Source organism: Biomphalaria glabrata, chromosome 5 (assembly GCF_947242115.1).
Source record: "Biomphalaria glabrata chromosome 5, xgBioGlab47.1, whole genome shotgun sequence".
Classification (NCBI taxonomy): domain Eukaryota; kingdom Metazoa; phylum Mollusca; class Gastropoda; family Planorbidae; genus Biomphalaria; species Biomphalaria glabrata.
In genome coordinates this window covers 1,260,715-1,275,395 of record NC_074715.1, presented here as the reverse complement: position 1 = coordinate 1,275,395, position 14,681 = coordinate 1,260,715, and the positions used below count along the sequence as shown (strand labels likewise).

At 37.7% G+C, this 14,681-nt stretch overlaps 1 protein-coding gene across 4 annotated transcripts in view; it reads left to right on the top strand.

The window, feature by feature from the left end:
• LOC106062041 (receptor-type tyrosine-protein phosphatase alpha-like) overlaps nt 1–14,681 on the top strand; it is a 64,431-nt gene that overhangs the window by 25,811 nt on the left and 23,939 nt on the right. For all 4 annotated transcript variants that reach the window (XM_056031224.1, XM_056031225.1, XM_056031223.1 and 1 more), the window contains 9 exons: nt 650–787; nt 2,165–2,317; nt 3,626–3,731; nt 4,978–5,060; nt 6,538–6,689; nt 11,581–11,668; nt 12,431–12,507; nt 12,613–12,649; nt 13,170–13,267. In XM_056031224.1, coding sequence (XP_055887199.1) covers nt 650–787; nt 2,165–2,317; nt 3,626–3,731; nt 4,978–5,060; nt 6,538–6,689; nt 11,581–11,668; nt 12,431–12,507; nt 12,613–12,649; nt 13,170–13,267 — 932 coding nt within the window. The remainder of the gene's footprint in view (nt 1–649; nt 788–2,164; nt 2,318–3,625; nt 3,732–4,977; nt 5,061–6,537; nt 6,690–11,580; nt 11,669–12,430; nt 12,508–12,612; nt 12,650–13,169; nt 13,268–14,681) is intronic.

Here is a 14,681-nt window from a genome sequence, read left to right as displayed (position 1 = left end):
AGCAGTGAGATTCATAACAAACGAATACTCACATTTGACTAGAGTTACACCTTTTAGAAAAATCACTAAATTTAGAAAGCCTTCAGGATAGAAGACTTTAAAAGTAAAGCAGCAATTATACATAAAACACTGAACCATAGTCTTCAAATACAAAAACAAAACCTAATTAGCTTCCTTCAGTCGTAGAACGACTATGGTTCATCTCGAACACTTTTTCATGTGGCTGTGGAGCCCTTTTTTGGAGAGACACTCCCGACCGCATATAGTGCAGGTCAAGGTGCCTCGCATACCGCACAGTTAGGCAGCCATCGAAGTTATCACAAGAAACAAATATACTGTCCTGGGTACTCGTTTAAACTCACATACCGCACAGTTAGGCAGCCATCGAAGTTAACTCAAGAAACAAACATAGTGTCCTGGGTACTTGAATATGTCTATTTACTGCTCTTGGCAAATTCAATGCACTTTCAAATGTCTACAAGAATAAGAACAATACTTTTGAAACAAATGATCTACTTGATAACAGCTTTTGTCCGTAGGTGGTCGATTTAGATTTTAGATTTTCTTTTCGGCGCAATATAGTTATTTACAAACTAACATACTCTCTAATCTAAACTAGGTCACTAAAATAAACACTTTTTTTTTTCAGAATGTAACAGCACAAAATGGGGACATAACTGCCAGCAAGACTGCAATGATTCCTGTCTCATCCAAACTTGTGATAGAGCAACTGGACAATGTGATCAAGGATGCAATGGTTATAGTGACCCTCCAAATTGTAGTCTAGGTAAAGCCATAGATCTAGATATATTTTCTTTATTGGGTAGCTATTATCTTTTTTTTGTTTTTTTTTGTTTGCAGTTCAGATCATAAATCAAACGTTCAAAGAACTGTGATAGTAAGTGTATGTGTTTGGAGTGGCTGGTAGTGCAGTGTGTGTGTGTCTGTGTATGAAATGACCAGTTGGCCTTCATTGTCAATGGTTGAGTGAACAGCAAAGAAAGTGTGTACGTCAGGACTGGGTGTAAAAGTGGGTCAGATTCATAACAAGATGCTGGAGTAAAGAAAACTAATAAAATCAATGTGTTGATTGAGACTCTTGTTGTTTTAGTGGGTCTATTATTATCCGCGAGGCTTGATTAGTAGTGTGTAGTTCCATGAACAACTAGAATTATTAACTAGTAGGCCACCATGTGAATTAAAATAAGCTAAGTGTTTCGCTAAATACCAAAAATGTTTAAAGGAAAAAGTTTGGTAACCACTGAATTAAAGAAATAAGACTCGCAAAGTACAATCTGAAGCAAATGTGCATACATTTCCATAGTTATGGTTGGGAGAATGATAAAATATTGACAATTCACTTTGTCTGAGATTATGGTACTACTATATTAGTTGTGCAACTTTGATAAAGTAACTTTTTCCGTCAAGTACTTTTCAAATTTTGCGATCTATAGGACAGATGATGTAAAAGGTCGTCTGCTTCTGTCCTGATAGCAAAGATTTTGGGTCCGGTAAGGGCCCCATTTGGGCCAGCCCATACTAACCACATGGGCCCCATTTGGGGGGTAAAAATGGCCCAAACGGGGTCCCTTGGGGCTAAGATTGGGCTCAGTCAGAGGCCCAGAAGAAACCCTTATGAAAACCGTAAGGGGATGGACTTGTGGGTCCCAACATTGCCTAAAATACTTGACCCTTTGGGGGGGGGAATAATGAAAGCCCAAACGGGGGTTCTTAAGGGTCGAGTCAAGGCGCAATCAAAAGGCCCAGGTGGGGCCAGTAAGGGGCAAACATTTAGGGACCTGAAAGCGCTAAATACATGGGCCCCATTTGGGGGATGAAAAATGGTCCAAACAAGCGCCCTTAGGGCTGAATCTGGGCTCAGTTAGGGTGCTCAGATGAAGCCCTGGTGAAACCCTCATGGGGCCATTACAGTGCAAGCATTTAGCGGCCTGAAAGGGCTAAACACTTGGGCCCCATTTGGGGGATGAACATTGGCCCAAACGGTGCCCTTAAAGAGGATGCCATGTGACCAGCACAATGACCAACCACTTTTACTTTTATCCAACTAATGTCAGATACCTATTAGATCTGGGTGGATTCATAGGCGCCCTAAAAATCCGGAAAACAACCTGTAACAATCATGAAATTATTTTTTTTTCAATAGCTTGTACCAATCATACTTATGGACCAAATTGTATCAAGTTATGTAGTGCTTATTGCTCTATGGCTAATGACACCTCAGAGAACAGATGTCATCACATCACTGGAGACTGTATCAATGGTTGTGTTAGTGGATATACTACATCCACATGTATTCGTGAGTACAAGATAGATACATCTAACCTCATAAGTTAATTTAGTATTCATTTATAAAAATATCTCTAATCGCAAATCTAACATTTCAAATAAAATAATATGAATTATTAGTTATCTGGTTTACTTGAATTTACTTTTATAGAAGTTTTTTAAAAAATAGATTTTTTTTTATGTTTTAATATTTAATATACGAAATAAATAAAATAAAATGAATAATTTTTTTTTACTGTTTAACATGATTTTATTGAGTTTAAGAAGACTGGTTCGCCTGTTTATCTAAGTGGAGGATTGGGCTATCACTAAAATATTATATTCTTAAAAGAGGTGGTGAAGCTATAGTGAGCAACTAGAAATAATATAGCTTTATGGGAAGAACTTGAGTCACATTCAGTGTCTAAAATGTAAGTGTCTAAGTTAAAGAAATTGTATTTATTAAACATAATATAACAAACATTTAGTAAAATCACTAAATTTAGAAAGCCTTTCGGAGAGAAGACTCAAAAGTAAAGTAGCAATTATACATAAAACACTGAACCATAATCTTCAAATACAAAAACAAAATCTAATAAAGTACTCAGAAAGACACAAAGATAAAGGCATATTTCTCCTTCCATATGCTAGGAATAATTTGCACAAATGCTCCTTCTTCCCTAGTTTTATTAGAGTATGGAATGGCTGGCCTGAATTGGGCAGGAAAACCAATGACTTGGCAGAGTTTAAGTCACTGATTAACATGCATGACTAGATTGATATACAGACATGCATAAGACATAATCATCTTCTCTTTTGAAGTAATGTCTGTAATTTACAAGATAAGATAATGCAGTACATAAAAATCAAAGTAGTCTCAATCCATTTATGGTTTATTAAAATCTAAAATCTTTGTTTTAACTATTCAAATTTAGCCTTTTTATGCTTCATCTACTGTCTACTTTAACAAGTATCAATCAAAAATATTAAAGTAAAAATGAAATTAATTACATTATAATCATATTCCCCCTTAAGACACTGTGATTATAGGGCAGATGATGTAAAAGTCATCTGTTTCTGTGGCCTACAGTTAATGAGGATGTCATGTGGCCAGCACAGTTACCAACCTCATTTACTTTTCCACAACTAATGTCAGGTACCCATTAGAGCTGGGTTGACTAAGAGGGGCCCAAAGATCCTCACATTAAAAATCCAAGTCTTCACCAGGATTTAAACATGGGACCCCTGATTCAGAAGCCAAGCACTTAACCACTCAGCCATCGCGCCTTCTACAATCATATTGCTGTAAATATTTTATTTTGTTTCCATATCATTGCAGAACCAATTGTTTCAAGTAATGACACACCAATTGGTGCTATAGTAGGAGCATGTATAGCTGGTTTAGTTATCATTGTATTAATTTTGGTGGCTGTTATTATTTGGAGGTAATTAATTTTACAGTATTTGCTTTTCATTTTGGTCACAATCATGTGCAAGTTGTTATTTATTCAAATTTAGATTACCAAACTAAGTGAAATTATACGAAACATATCTTCACTATTAGTAAAGTCTTGGGCATTTGTATTAAAAGAGCATCATACATAAATCATATTTAAATGAACTTTTTCAACAAAAATATCACAGTCAAGTCACTCAATTTTTTGATAAACTGCTACCTGCTGTACCATAACAAGTGGTCTCAAAGTGGGTGACCTATGCTAATTAAGACAAGATCCAAACACTACAAAAACTTGTTTGCTCATTACTCTGTGCACCTGTATTAGCAGCACTCACTCTTTGATGTGAAAAATGATCAAGGCATCTGTCACTCAATGAACTGCTCTGTGTGTATAATGTTGTTTTAAATTGAATAAAAAAAAAATCTTTGTAATCACAACACATTTCCAATTAAGGATCAACAAAGCAGACTTAGGCCTAGTTTCTATCTAGTGAATTCTTACATTAATGGATTGACTCTTCCCCTTTCAGACCTTGTGATTTATAGGTCATCTGTTTCTGTGGACCACGGTTAACAAGGGCGTTCTGTGCCCAGCACGATGTCCAACTGCCTTTACTTTTCCCCAAATAATGTCAGGTACCCATTAGAGCTTGGGTGGACTCAGAGGCGCCCAAATATCCCAAAGTTAAAAACCCCAATCTTCATCAGGATTCAAACCCAGGACCTCAGATAGGAAGCCAAGAGCTTTACCACTCAGCCAACGCGCCTCCTTATATGACTCTTCATTCACATCTATTTGGTAGATGTATCTCTACTCACTTGTCAGACCCCTGGGAAGACCTTTATCATTGTACACAGTTTGACCACTTCTAAAGAAAGACTACCTTTGGGAAAATGGTTTGGTGACTAGAAGACTGAGGTTGAACAAGTCTCTTACACCCCAGCTTGCAATTTACATGATTGCCTAAAAATATAATATTATCTATATAAAATAGTAGTTCAGTTTAACGATTGTATTTTTTTTTCAATAGATAGTTAAAATAATCAATTTTTTGGCACTGTTACATTTCCTTTCCCCCATCCAAGTATGTATTACATAATTATTTTTGATTTAATTGCTATTGATGTTATTATGTCTTGAAATGAAATTTTTATTTTAAAAAAAAAAAAATTTACATTTTTTTTTCTGGCACAGCATGAACTAAACATTTTTTTTGTCTATATTTCATTAGACGTCGTAGAAGTCAAGGTGATACAGAAAATGCTTCACTCACTAAGGGAAGCAGTTGGACTATTGGGGATTCACAAAGATTAGGTAGGGAACTGTTACAAACCCTTTAATTTTATAGATATTTTGTTGAAAATTTTTCTAATATTCAATATACTAGTCAAACAATGTTTTTGTTATTTGGATTACAGGTAGAAATAGTCCTTGCTATTCTCACACTAGTTTGTTGTACAATCTGTTGACAGACATTTGAAATTTCATAATTTACTTTTCAAAACGTTTTTCTTTTATGTTATTATTTTTAAGGTTGCAAACAAATAGTTTTTTGTAGCTTTTTAATGTTTCGCTTTTTTACTAATCTTATTGTAACTCATGCAGTGACTGTTAAAAATGGTTGGCTTCTCAATCAGAATACATTTAAGACAGTTCTAGTAGATTGTAAAATGTTTGTTTGTAAAATGTTTTACATGTTTCGGATGTTCCTTCAGAGTTGAAGATAGTTTACTTCCTAGTCCAAACCTCCCGCAGGACGACGGGGGATGGGAGCGGGCAGGGTTTGAACCCTCGACCATCGATAAATCTGAACGACAGTCCAGCGCGCAAACCGCACGACCAGGCAGAAGAGGTGGATGGACCTCAGAGAAGAATTCTATCCTTCACCTGTCTGTCCACTGGTAGTGCACCACACATGATCTAACAATCATCACTCTCCATTCGTCTGTCTTTTGCCAGGATTAGTTTCTTCCTTAGACAGGCCCATCCATTCCTTTATTTTGGCTCTCATCACTTCCTCTGTTCTGTCTCTTCTTCTTTTCCCGCATACTGTTCCCTGTAGAAAAGTCTTTGTAAGCTCTGAGAATCTTGCTATATATTGTATGTTTGTATGGCTGCCTGATCATGCAGTTTGCAAGCTGGACTGTTGTTCTGACTTATTGATGGTTCCAGGCTCAAACCCTGTCAGTTGCCATCTCCCATCATTCTGCAGGAGGTATGGACTAGGAAGTAAATTGTTTCCAACTCTGAAAGAACATCCGAAACATGGAAAACTTTTTACAAACAAACATGTATATTGTTAGCCTCCATCAGTAGTAGAATTACTATGGTTTATCTTGTAAAGTAATTTTTCATTTGACTGTTGAGCCCTATTCTGTGGGAAGCGTGGTCGAGAGGCCAAGTGCGCTTGAACTTGGCTTGGCTTGGCTACCTAGAAGGGGGCTCGAGGTTCGACTCCTGACTCGGGCAGAGTTGTGTTTACTGAGCGCCTAAAGGCAGCACGGAAAACCAACTTCTAGATACCCCCTCCCCCCCACTGGTCCACAAATGAGATTGGACCAAAAAGCGCTCTGAGCATGCTATTAGCATGAAAGTAGCGCTATATAAAAGCTATAATAATAATAATTCTGGAAAAACATTCCCATCTACATGTAACACAGGTAAATTTGGCATTCCCTTCGATGGTAGAGGTATAGTTCTATAAATAAGATTAAGGAGGGAGAATGAGGACCTTCAGAAAAGAGTTCCTACATGCTAAGCTTATAATGTACTAATATTATTTTCTCTTTAGATAGCCTAAAGATATTTGATACACAAAGTGATCCAAATAGTAGAACCTACTGTAACATAGAACGGATTCCAGAGAATACAGCTATATATGTTAGTGATCTTTCTTTGTACATTCAGTCTCATGAGAAGACATTTTTAAATGAACAATACAGGGTAAGTCATTCATACGTCTTTGCATGTAGAATTATTCCCCCTTTGGTAAGAAAGTTCATTTTGTATTGTAATGTAACTTGTGTTATGTGAGAGTGTGTCATTAAAAGAGACTGATATATTTAGTGTTAGCAGTTGCTTATTCAGTGTTCTTTAGTGTAATATTAAGCTTATAATAAGTGTGTCATTATTTAAGCTAGCATATGATGAGTGTGAAGATGTGAAATTGGATTTAATGGAGTGGTAGATAGTTAAATATGGTTGATTATTTATGTTAAACTTCATAAATGATCTCATTCAAAGAGTGAATTATTAAACAGATAGATGTGATGGGTTTCACAATTCTTTTCTTATAAATTATAAATGTTCCTTCAAGAGAAGATAATTGTCTTAGGAATGTGTTTATCTAGTTATGCATGTTAATTAGAGAGTTAAACTCTGCTAAATTAGATTTTCCTGGCTGATTCAGGCAGCCCGTTCCATGCTCTAATAGCACTAGAAAGAGCACTTGTATGTATTTTTCCTGTAATTGTAATAAAAATTGTGTCTTTCTGAGTATTAGGTTGTGTTTTTGTATTTATAATTTATGGTTCAGTGTTTCACTTATTATTAATATATGGCTCCTTTTGTCTCGAAAGGCAATGGATGCGCCCAAGTGAGTCACTGGTTTTGGCTTAATCTTGAGACGGGGCAGAATCTGGTGTGGCTAATCAAGCCAATTCTAGAACGGCAGACTTTGCCACAATTCGTACATGTGTATGCCTCTGATTTAGGGCTAGCAGACAGGGCAGCTTTCTTTTTTTCCCTCTTGATTAAAGCCGCTTCAATTCTTTTGTTCTCTGCAAGGGTTGTCCCAGCACGCACAGTCTGTCTCCATGCACTCCGGTCTTTGGCTATGTTTTCCCACATACTTTCACTGATGCCTGAGGCTCTCATGTCTCGCTTGCAGACATCTCTATATGTTAGTCTTGGGCGGCCCTTGGGTCTGACTCCTTCCACAAGCTCAGCATATAAAATATCTTTCGGGATTCTACCATCTGGCATGCTGGTGACATGTCCGAGCCAGCGTAATCTTCTTTGTGTCAGGAGAGCATACATGCTGTTCATATTGGCCAATCTCAAAACTTCCTGATTGGAGACATGGTCCCTCCAAGAGATGCCCATTATGCGTCTCAGGCAGCGCAAGTGGAAACTATTCAATCTGTGCTCTTGGTACATGTATGTTGACCAGCTTTCACTGCCATAAAGGAGAGTGATCACAACACAGGCGTTGTAGACTAGGATTTTGGTCGCTGTGGTCAATTTACCATTTTCCCAGACGCGCTTGGAGAGTTTTGCCAATGCTGTGGTAGCTTTTCCTATCCTTTTTGTCAGCTCGATGTCTAAGTCTAGGTTACTGACAATTGTTGAACCCAAGTAGGTAAATTCCTGCACCACTGAAAGGGTGTGGTTCCCAATTTGTATTATAGGTATTTCTGCGACGTCTTGTGCCAGGATTTCGGTCTTGGAGAGACTTATAGTAAGGCTAAACTCTTGACAAGCAGCTGCTAAGGCGTTCACTAGCTTCTGTAGACCTCCTTGTGAGTGAGATACGAGTGCCGCGTCATCGGCAAACAGCAGCTCCCTTATCAAGATACGACGCCTTTTCGTTTTGGCTTTAAGACGTGCCAGGTTAAAGAGCCTTCCATCGGATCTGCTATGGATGTATATTCCGTCTTCCAGGGATTTAAAAGCACTGGATAGTACGACTGAGAAGAAGATGCCAAATAGTGTAGGGGCCAGTACACATCCTTGTTTTACACCGCTCTTAATGGAGAATGGCCTGGAGGAAGAACTTTCAAACTGAACGGTGCCCTGCATATTTTCGTGAAAAGCTGACACTAGTTTTCTTAACTTATTTGGGCAGCCGATTCTCTCTAGTACAGCAAACAGACCGCTTCTGCTAACAAGGTCAAAGGCCTTGGTCAAATCAATAAAAGCTATGAAGAGGGACTGCTTTTGTTCTCTGCTCTTCTCCTGTAGCTGCCGCAGAGAGAAAATCATATCTGTTGTAGATCTACCTGCCCTAAAGCCACACTGCGACTCTGGATAAACACGACCTGCCAGGATCTGTAATCGCTTTAGTAATACTCTAGCAAAAGCCTTTCCGACTATGCTAAGCAGTGAGATGCCTCTGTAATTGTTACAATCAGAGCGGTCGCCTTTATTTTTATAAATTGTAACAATGTTGGAGTCTTTCAATTCCTGGGGGACCATTCCTTGTTCCCAGCACAAGCTTAGCAGTTCATGGAGTGGTTTGATTAGGGCATGTTTTCCAGCCTGAATTACTTCAGCAGGAATGCCATCTCCTCCGGGTGTTTTCCCATGTGCAAGCATGTCAATGGCAATGCTCAGCTCCTTTACTGAGGGCGTTTCGTCTAATTCCGTCAAAACTGGAAGTGATGGGAAGTTGGAAACAGCATTTGGTGAGATGGCGTTTTCAATCTGGTAGAGTTCTGCATAGTGTTCTACCCATCGTTCCATTTGCAGCGCACGATCGCTGATGATTGAGCCATCTTTTGACTTGAGCGGAGCACACTTGCTGGTATGAGGTCCAAAGGCTTTTCTCATGCCCTCATATAGTCCTCTTATGTTACCACAGTCGGCACAAGATTGAATATCTTCGCATAGCTCCTGCCAGTATTTGTTAGCACATTGTCTCGCTACTCTTTGGGCATTGTTACGTGCAGCTCTGAGCCTTTTTAAGTTGCTTGGGGTGGGATCCTTCTTGTAGATTAGCATGGCTGCTCTCTTGTTCGTGGTGGCAGTTTCCATTTCTGGTAGACTAGCTTCAAACCAGTCTTCGCTTTTCTTGGTTTTGTTTCCAAAGACCAGTGATGATGTTTGGTAGATTGTATCACGCATAAACGTCCAGCCTTTTTCTACCTCAGTCACAGAGAAGTTTTTAAAAGCTTCCTCTAATTTGTTCTCAAATTCGGTGCAAAGATCAGGATTTTTTGTGCTAGTAGTATTCAGGCGTGATTTTCTTTTTCCCTGTGAAGTGTGGATCTTAGTTGGCAGCAGTCTTGTCCGGCAGGACACTAAAGTATGATCAGTATCACAATCCGCGCTTTGGTAGCTACGTGTCAGCAGTATATTTCCAATGTCCTTTTTTCGTGTCAGTATCATATCCAGCTGGTGCCAGTGCCCAGACCTAGGGTGCCTCCATGAGACACAGTGCTGTGGTTTTGTTCTGAAGTATGTGTTGGTAATGCAGAGCTTATGGTATGTGCAGAATTCAAGCAGTCTTTGTCCGTTCTCATTCATCTTTCCGATTCCAAAAAGCCCAAGACAGTCTGGCCAGGTAGTGTGATCTGATCCTACTCTGGCATTGAAGTCACCTAGAAGGATCATATGTTCTTTTTGAGGAATGTTTGCAATGGCTTCTTTGAGGTCTTCATAGAACTTGTCTTTGTCCTCCTGAAGCGAGCTTAGTGTGGGGGCATAGGCACTAATTAGAGTGACTTTTCCAGATGCTGTCATCATACTTATGCTTAGTAGCCGTTCCGAGCCACCAACTGGAGGGACTATCATGGGAAGAAGACTGTTCTTGACAGCAAAGCCCACACCATGTATTCGAGTCTCATCCTGTGCTTTCCCTTTCCAAAAGAAAGTGTAGTCAGTCTCGCGGAGCATGCCGTTTTCGGCCAGTCGGGTTTCTTGCAGGGCTGCAATGTCAATATGTAGCCTTTTTAGCTCGTTGTTTATAACTGCCGTCTTCCTTGCATCGTCGATCTGCCTTAGATCATCAGTGAGACCAGGACACATTGTCCTGACATTCCAAGTGGCCAGTCGCATGACAGGGATTTTCTTTTTCAGTTTAATTTTTCTTCTTTTGTTGCTTGGTGCAAGTTTCCAGCCTACTTGTCGTTTTAAACTAAGCTCTAAGCACCTATTAGAGCAGGCAGGCTGTGGCGGATCAGCACCTAACTGACTGGGGGCTGCCCAGGTTGAGGCGGGCGGTAGCTGATCAGTGAGGCGCGAAGACCTCTCCCACCGTCAGAGACAACCCGTGGCGTCCATACATTACGCCAATCAAGTTGGACTTATAACCCGTAACTGTTGTCTCCCGTGTTGTTTTAGCCGCTTTGCAGCAGCACCAGAGTTTCCTCTCCGGGGCGCATTCCTGGGCCTTGGATAAAAGGGTCATGGGTGGCCCATGCGTCATGATCCCTCTCTCGACCTTGCTGATGTGATCCAAAGGAACGCATCGCATTACATTTGGCACCAACTCAGTTGCAGAAGCTGCCGGAGGGAATTTCGTAGCTGATACTCCCAACGCCTAAGGGGCTTCACTCCTGATTTCTCCTCGAGGTTGTCTCCTGAAGCCTCAGTACCGCAAGGCAGCGGGGGTTTGAAGTCAGAGTACCCCTCTCCTAGATGAACTGCCTTACTAGGCTGACGAGCTCCATCTGCCCGAAGCTCCCGGTTTTGTGGCGCCAGGTATCCGCCTTCACCCCTTCACCTGTTAGTAAGAGCAGTTTCGCCGGGCTTAATATCTAAGCCACACGAGCAGGCCAGGTGCTGGACTTATTTGTCAGAGGCTATTTGAGACGCATGCCATTAGGAGTACTTTATAGACAATGGGAGCTTAACCCCATTGACACCCCTGGCCATGACAACCTTTGAAACCTTTATTATTAATAGCTACTCTTTAATCTTCTGTCCTAAATTGTCTCTTAATGTAGTGATTTTATTAATGATTTTACTCCATCTAGTCAAATATAAATATTATTTATTTATTATAAATTTCACTGCTCTATTTTGCGTCTGCTATAGTTTCTTTTTTTTTCTCAAGCTAAAGATTTAATATTCTATTTTTATGAAATAGCTCATGTTATTTTTTTTTTTAAAGAAAATCCCTTCACCACAAAATGTCACTACTGAAGTTGCATCTAGAGAAGAATATAAAGCCAAGAATCGATTTAAAAATATTTGCCCATGTAAGTTACTTATTTTCAATTTATTGATTTCTTTAAAGAAAGTGTGATGTAAGGGGTGGGGGTGGGTTTACAGCTAATTTTTTTTATAATCATTTTTTTTAAAAGAAAAGTAATAAATAAACAAAATCGTCCACAGTAATCAAGATCAGGAAATACTTGACGTGCATCCATAATCTTAAAAAAAACTTTTTGCAAACTCTAGTGAGAAATAGAGAGCGAGAGAGCTTAATCTGCCAACTAGAAAATGATACTTTATAAAAATGTCAGTTTGAATATATCCGATGAAAAAAAATAAAAAGACTTCAGAACTTAATAACTTCAGTACATGCAAAAATTTCAGGCAGTTATATTTTTTAAGAAAATAGATTTTAATAATTTCTAAAACATTTTTCAAAATATTGATTTAAGTAGTTTTTTTTTTTTTTTTTCTCTTAATAAATTAATGGCGGGGTGTATAGTTGACGGGCATAAACCACTTGGCTACCTATCAAGGGGATGTTTACTGCGGGCTTAAGGCTACGTAGAATCCTTTTCCCAGATACACCCACAAAAGAGATTGTACCATAGGGCACTGAACATATTATGGCATGAAAAAAAAAACATTGATGTGTTTTAATTTATCTTTCCTTGTTACAAAGTAATTGATGGGGAAACTAATAAATTAGTTTTTATTCAGAAGAGATTGAAAAAAGTTAAATTTTAAAAATAATTTTGAAACATAATTCTTAAGCTTTAGCTCTACTGAGTTTATTTTATTTCTAGACGATCATTCCAGAGTTCATTTAAAGATCAACACAGCCAATCATGAAGGAGATTATATCAATGCTTCCTACATACGAGTGAGGGCTAATTATTTTTTGAAATTATTTATATCCTAAAAAAAAATCAGCATGCTAATATTTAAGAAAGTATTATTTCAATTTTGGATATACTATTTATTTCAGGGATTCAATAATGAGGTTACTTTCATCGCATCACAAGGTAAATCTTAGTTTAGTTGGTAAAATTAATGTACAGTAATGTATGAAATATTGTCCCTCAATAGTTTCTTAGGTAGCCCACACTATCACATGCCATTTATGCAGAGATTGCTAAAAAAGATTTAAACAAAAAACACCAGTTGGGTCAGAAAGTTTTACCAACATAGAGAAAACACAAGATGCTGATTACAAAAACAAACAGACAAGAAATCTTTTTTTCCACTTTACAATTAAATCCATTAATACAAACAACTTGCAGATGTTAACAACCCATTTAATGTTTGAATGAAACTGAGGTATGGTATAAATGTATATTTCATTTGGTATCATTTAGTATCATAGTGTTTTTTTGTGTGTAAATGTGTATTATGTTCTCATAGTGCCTTGAGCCAACATTATGTTTGGTAACAGTGCTATATTATTTAAATAATTATTAGAACTATTAATGCACAATTGTTATGATGAATTTCCTCAAGGATAATAAGATTTATTATTGATGCATTTTGTTTCTATTTCTTCAGGTCCTAATGAAGCAACACTTAAAGATTTTATCAGGATGTTGTGGGAACAGCATGTGGATAAAGTTGTCATGCTGACTAACTTAATAGAGGAAGGAAAAGTATGTGTAGTAATCATGCTATCTTGAATATTAATTAATTATTACTATTTTCTCAAGCTAGTTATTTTTTTTACAAGTTTTATGTTATCTACAGATTCTACAGAAGATAGTTTACCTACACACATCCATGTGTTAATCTTGTCATGCGTGTTAATTAGAGTTTTAAATTTACAAAGTCATTGTTTTTCATGGCTGATTTAGGCAACCTGTACCATGCTTTATTGGCATTAGGGAAGAGTACTTGTAAGAATTTATCCTAGTCTATGTAATAAGAAATGTGACTTTGTTTATGTGTCTTTCTTAAAATATATTGTCTTTTTAGTTTGTAAGGTATGTTTCTGTGTTCTATGTAGTTATGCTACTTTACTTTATAGCAGCGGTTTTCAACCTTTTGTTCTCGGCGACCCTTTTTACAATGCTCCAGTCTGCCACGACCCCTCCCCCTGCATACACACTCAGCAATAGAAGAGTAGACAAAAACAAACCATTTTTTCAATGGTCTTAGGGGACCCCTGGTAAATAGTCAATTGACCCCCAAGGGGGTCGCAACCCACAGGTTGAGAACCCCTGCTTTATAGTCTTCTGACCCGAAATGTCTCTAAGTTGCATTTTTTTAGTAAGGATATTACAATAGTTAAATGTGAAATTTAATTTTTTACATAAACTTCTTTGGTCTATTTTGTGGCTTTTCTAGTTTCTTTATCTTTTCATAAATTGTGGATTCCCAGAGGATGCTTATTCTAATATTGATTTGGTTAAATAACATTTAAGGTTTAAGTTTGATTTATATATTTTTAGCGGCCCCCGTAAGGGGAAAAAGCCGCTATTAGGTTTGTGCAAAATGTCCGTCTGTCCGTCTGTCCGTCTGTCACACTCAGATCTCGAAAACTAGAAGAGATATGAAAAATATTATTTCATCATTAAATCCGGCTTGAAAAGTTTAGGTGCAACGGCTACTTTTGGTTTTCTAAAAGCAAACCGTTTAATTTATAAAATTAATTATGCAAGCGATTTTTTCATAAAAATACACCAATTCTAAAACAATTACGTAAATGTAAGGGAGGCAATGTTACAATATGCTAACAAAGATGGACAATGTTTGTGTATTTTCAGTATCACTAAGTCAAATATATTTTTAAAATGTACAGGAAATGTTTACAACAAATACAAATAATAGTTAAAGACGTTTTTTCTTGTCAACTAGCTGCTAAAATTAAAAGAAAACATTTCTGTTTGTTTATAAAGGCTAATAATGCACTTTGTATGTAAATATCACGTACATTTTTTTAAATGGACTTTATATGCACCGATTTTCGTGCAGTAGCGTAACGTCGCAACATGATCAGATACTAAACCAATTCCTTAAACTTTTTTTAAAAAATCAGATTTTATTTATTTTTTGTTTAGTGCCCCC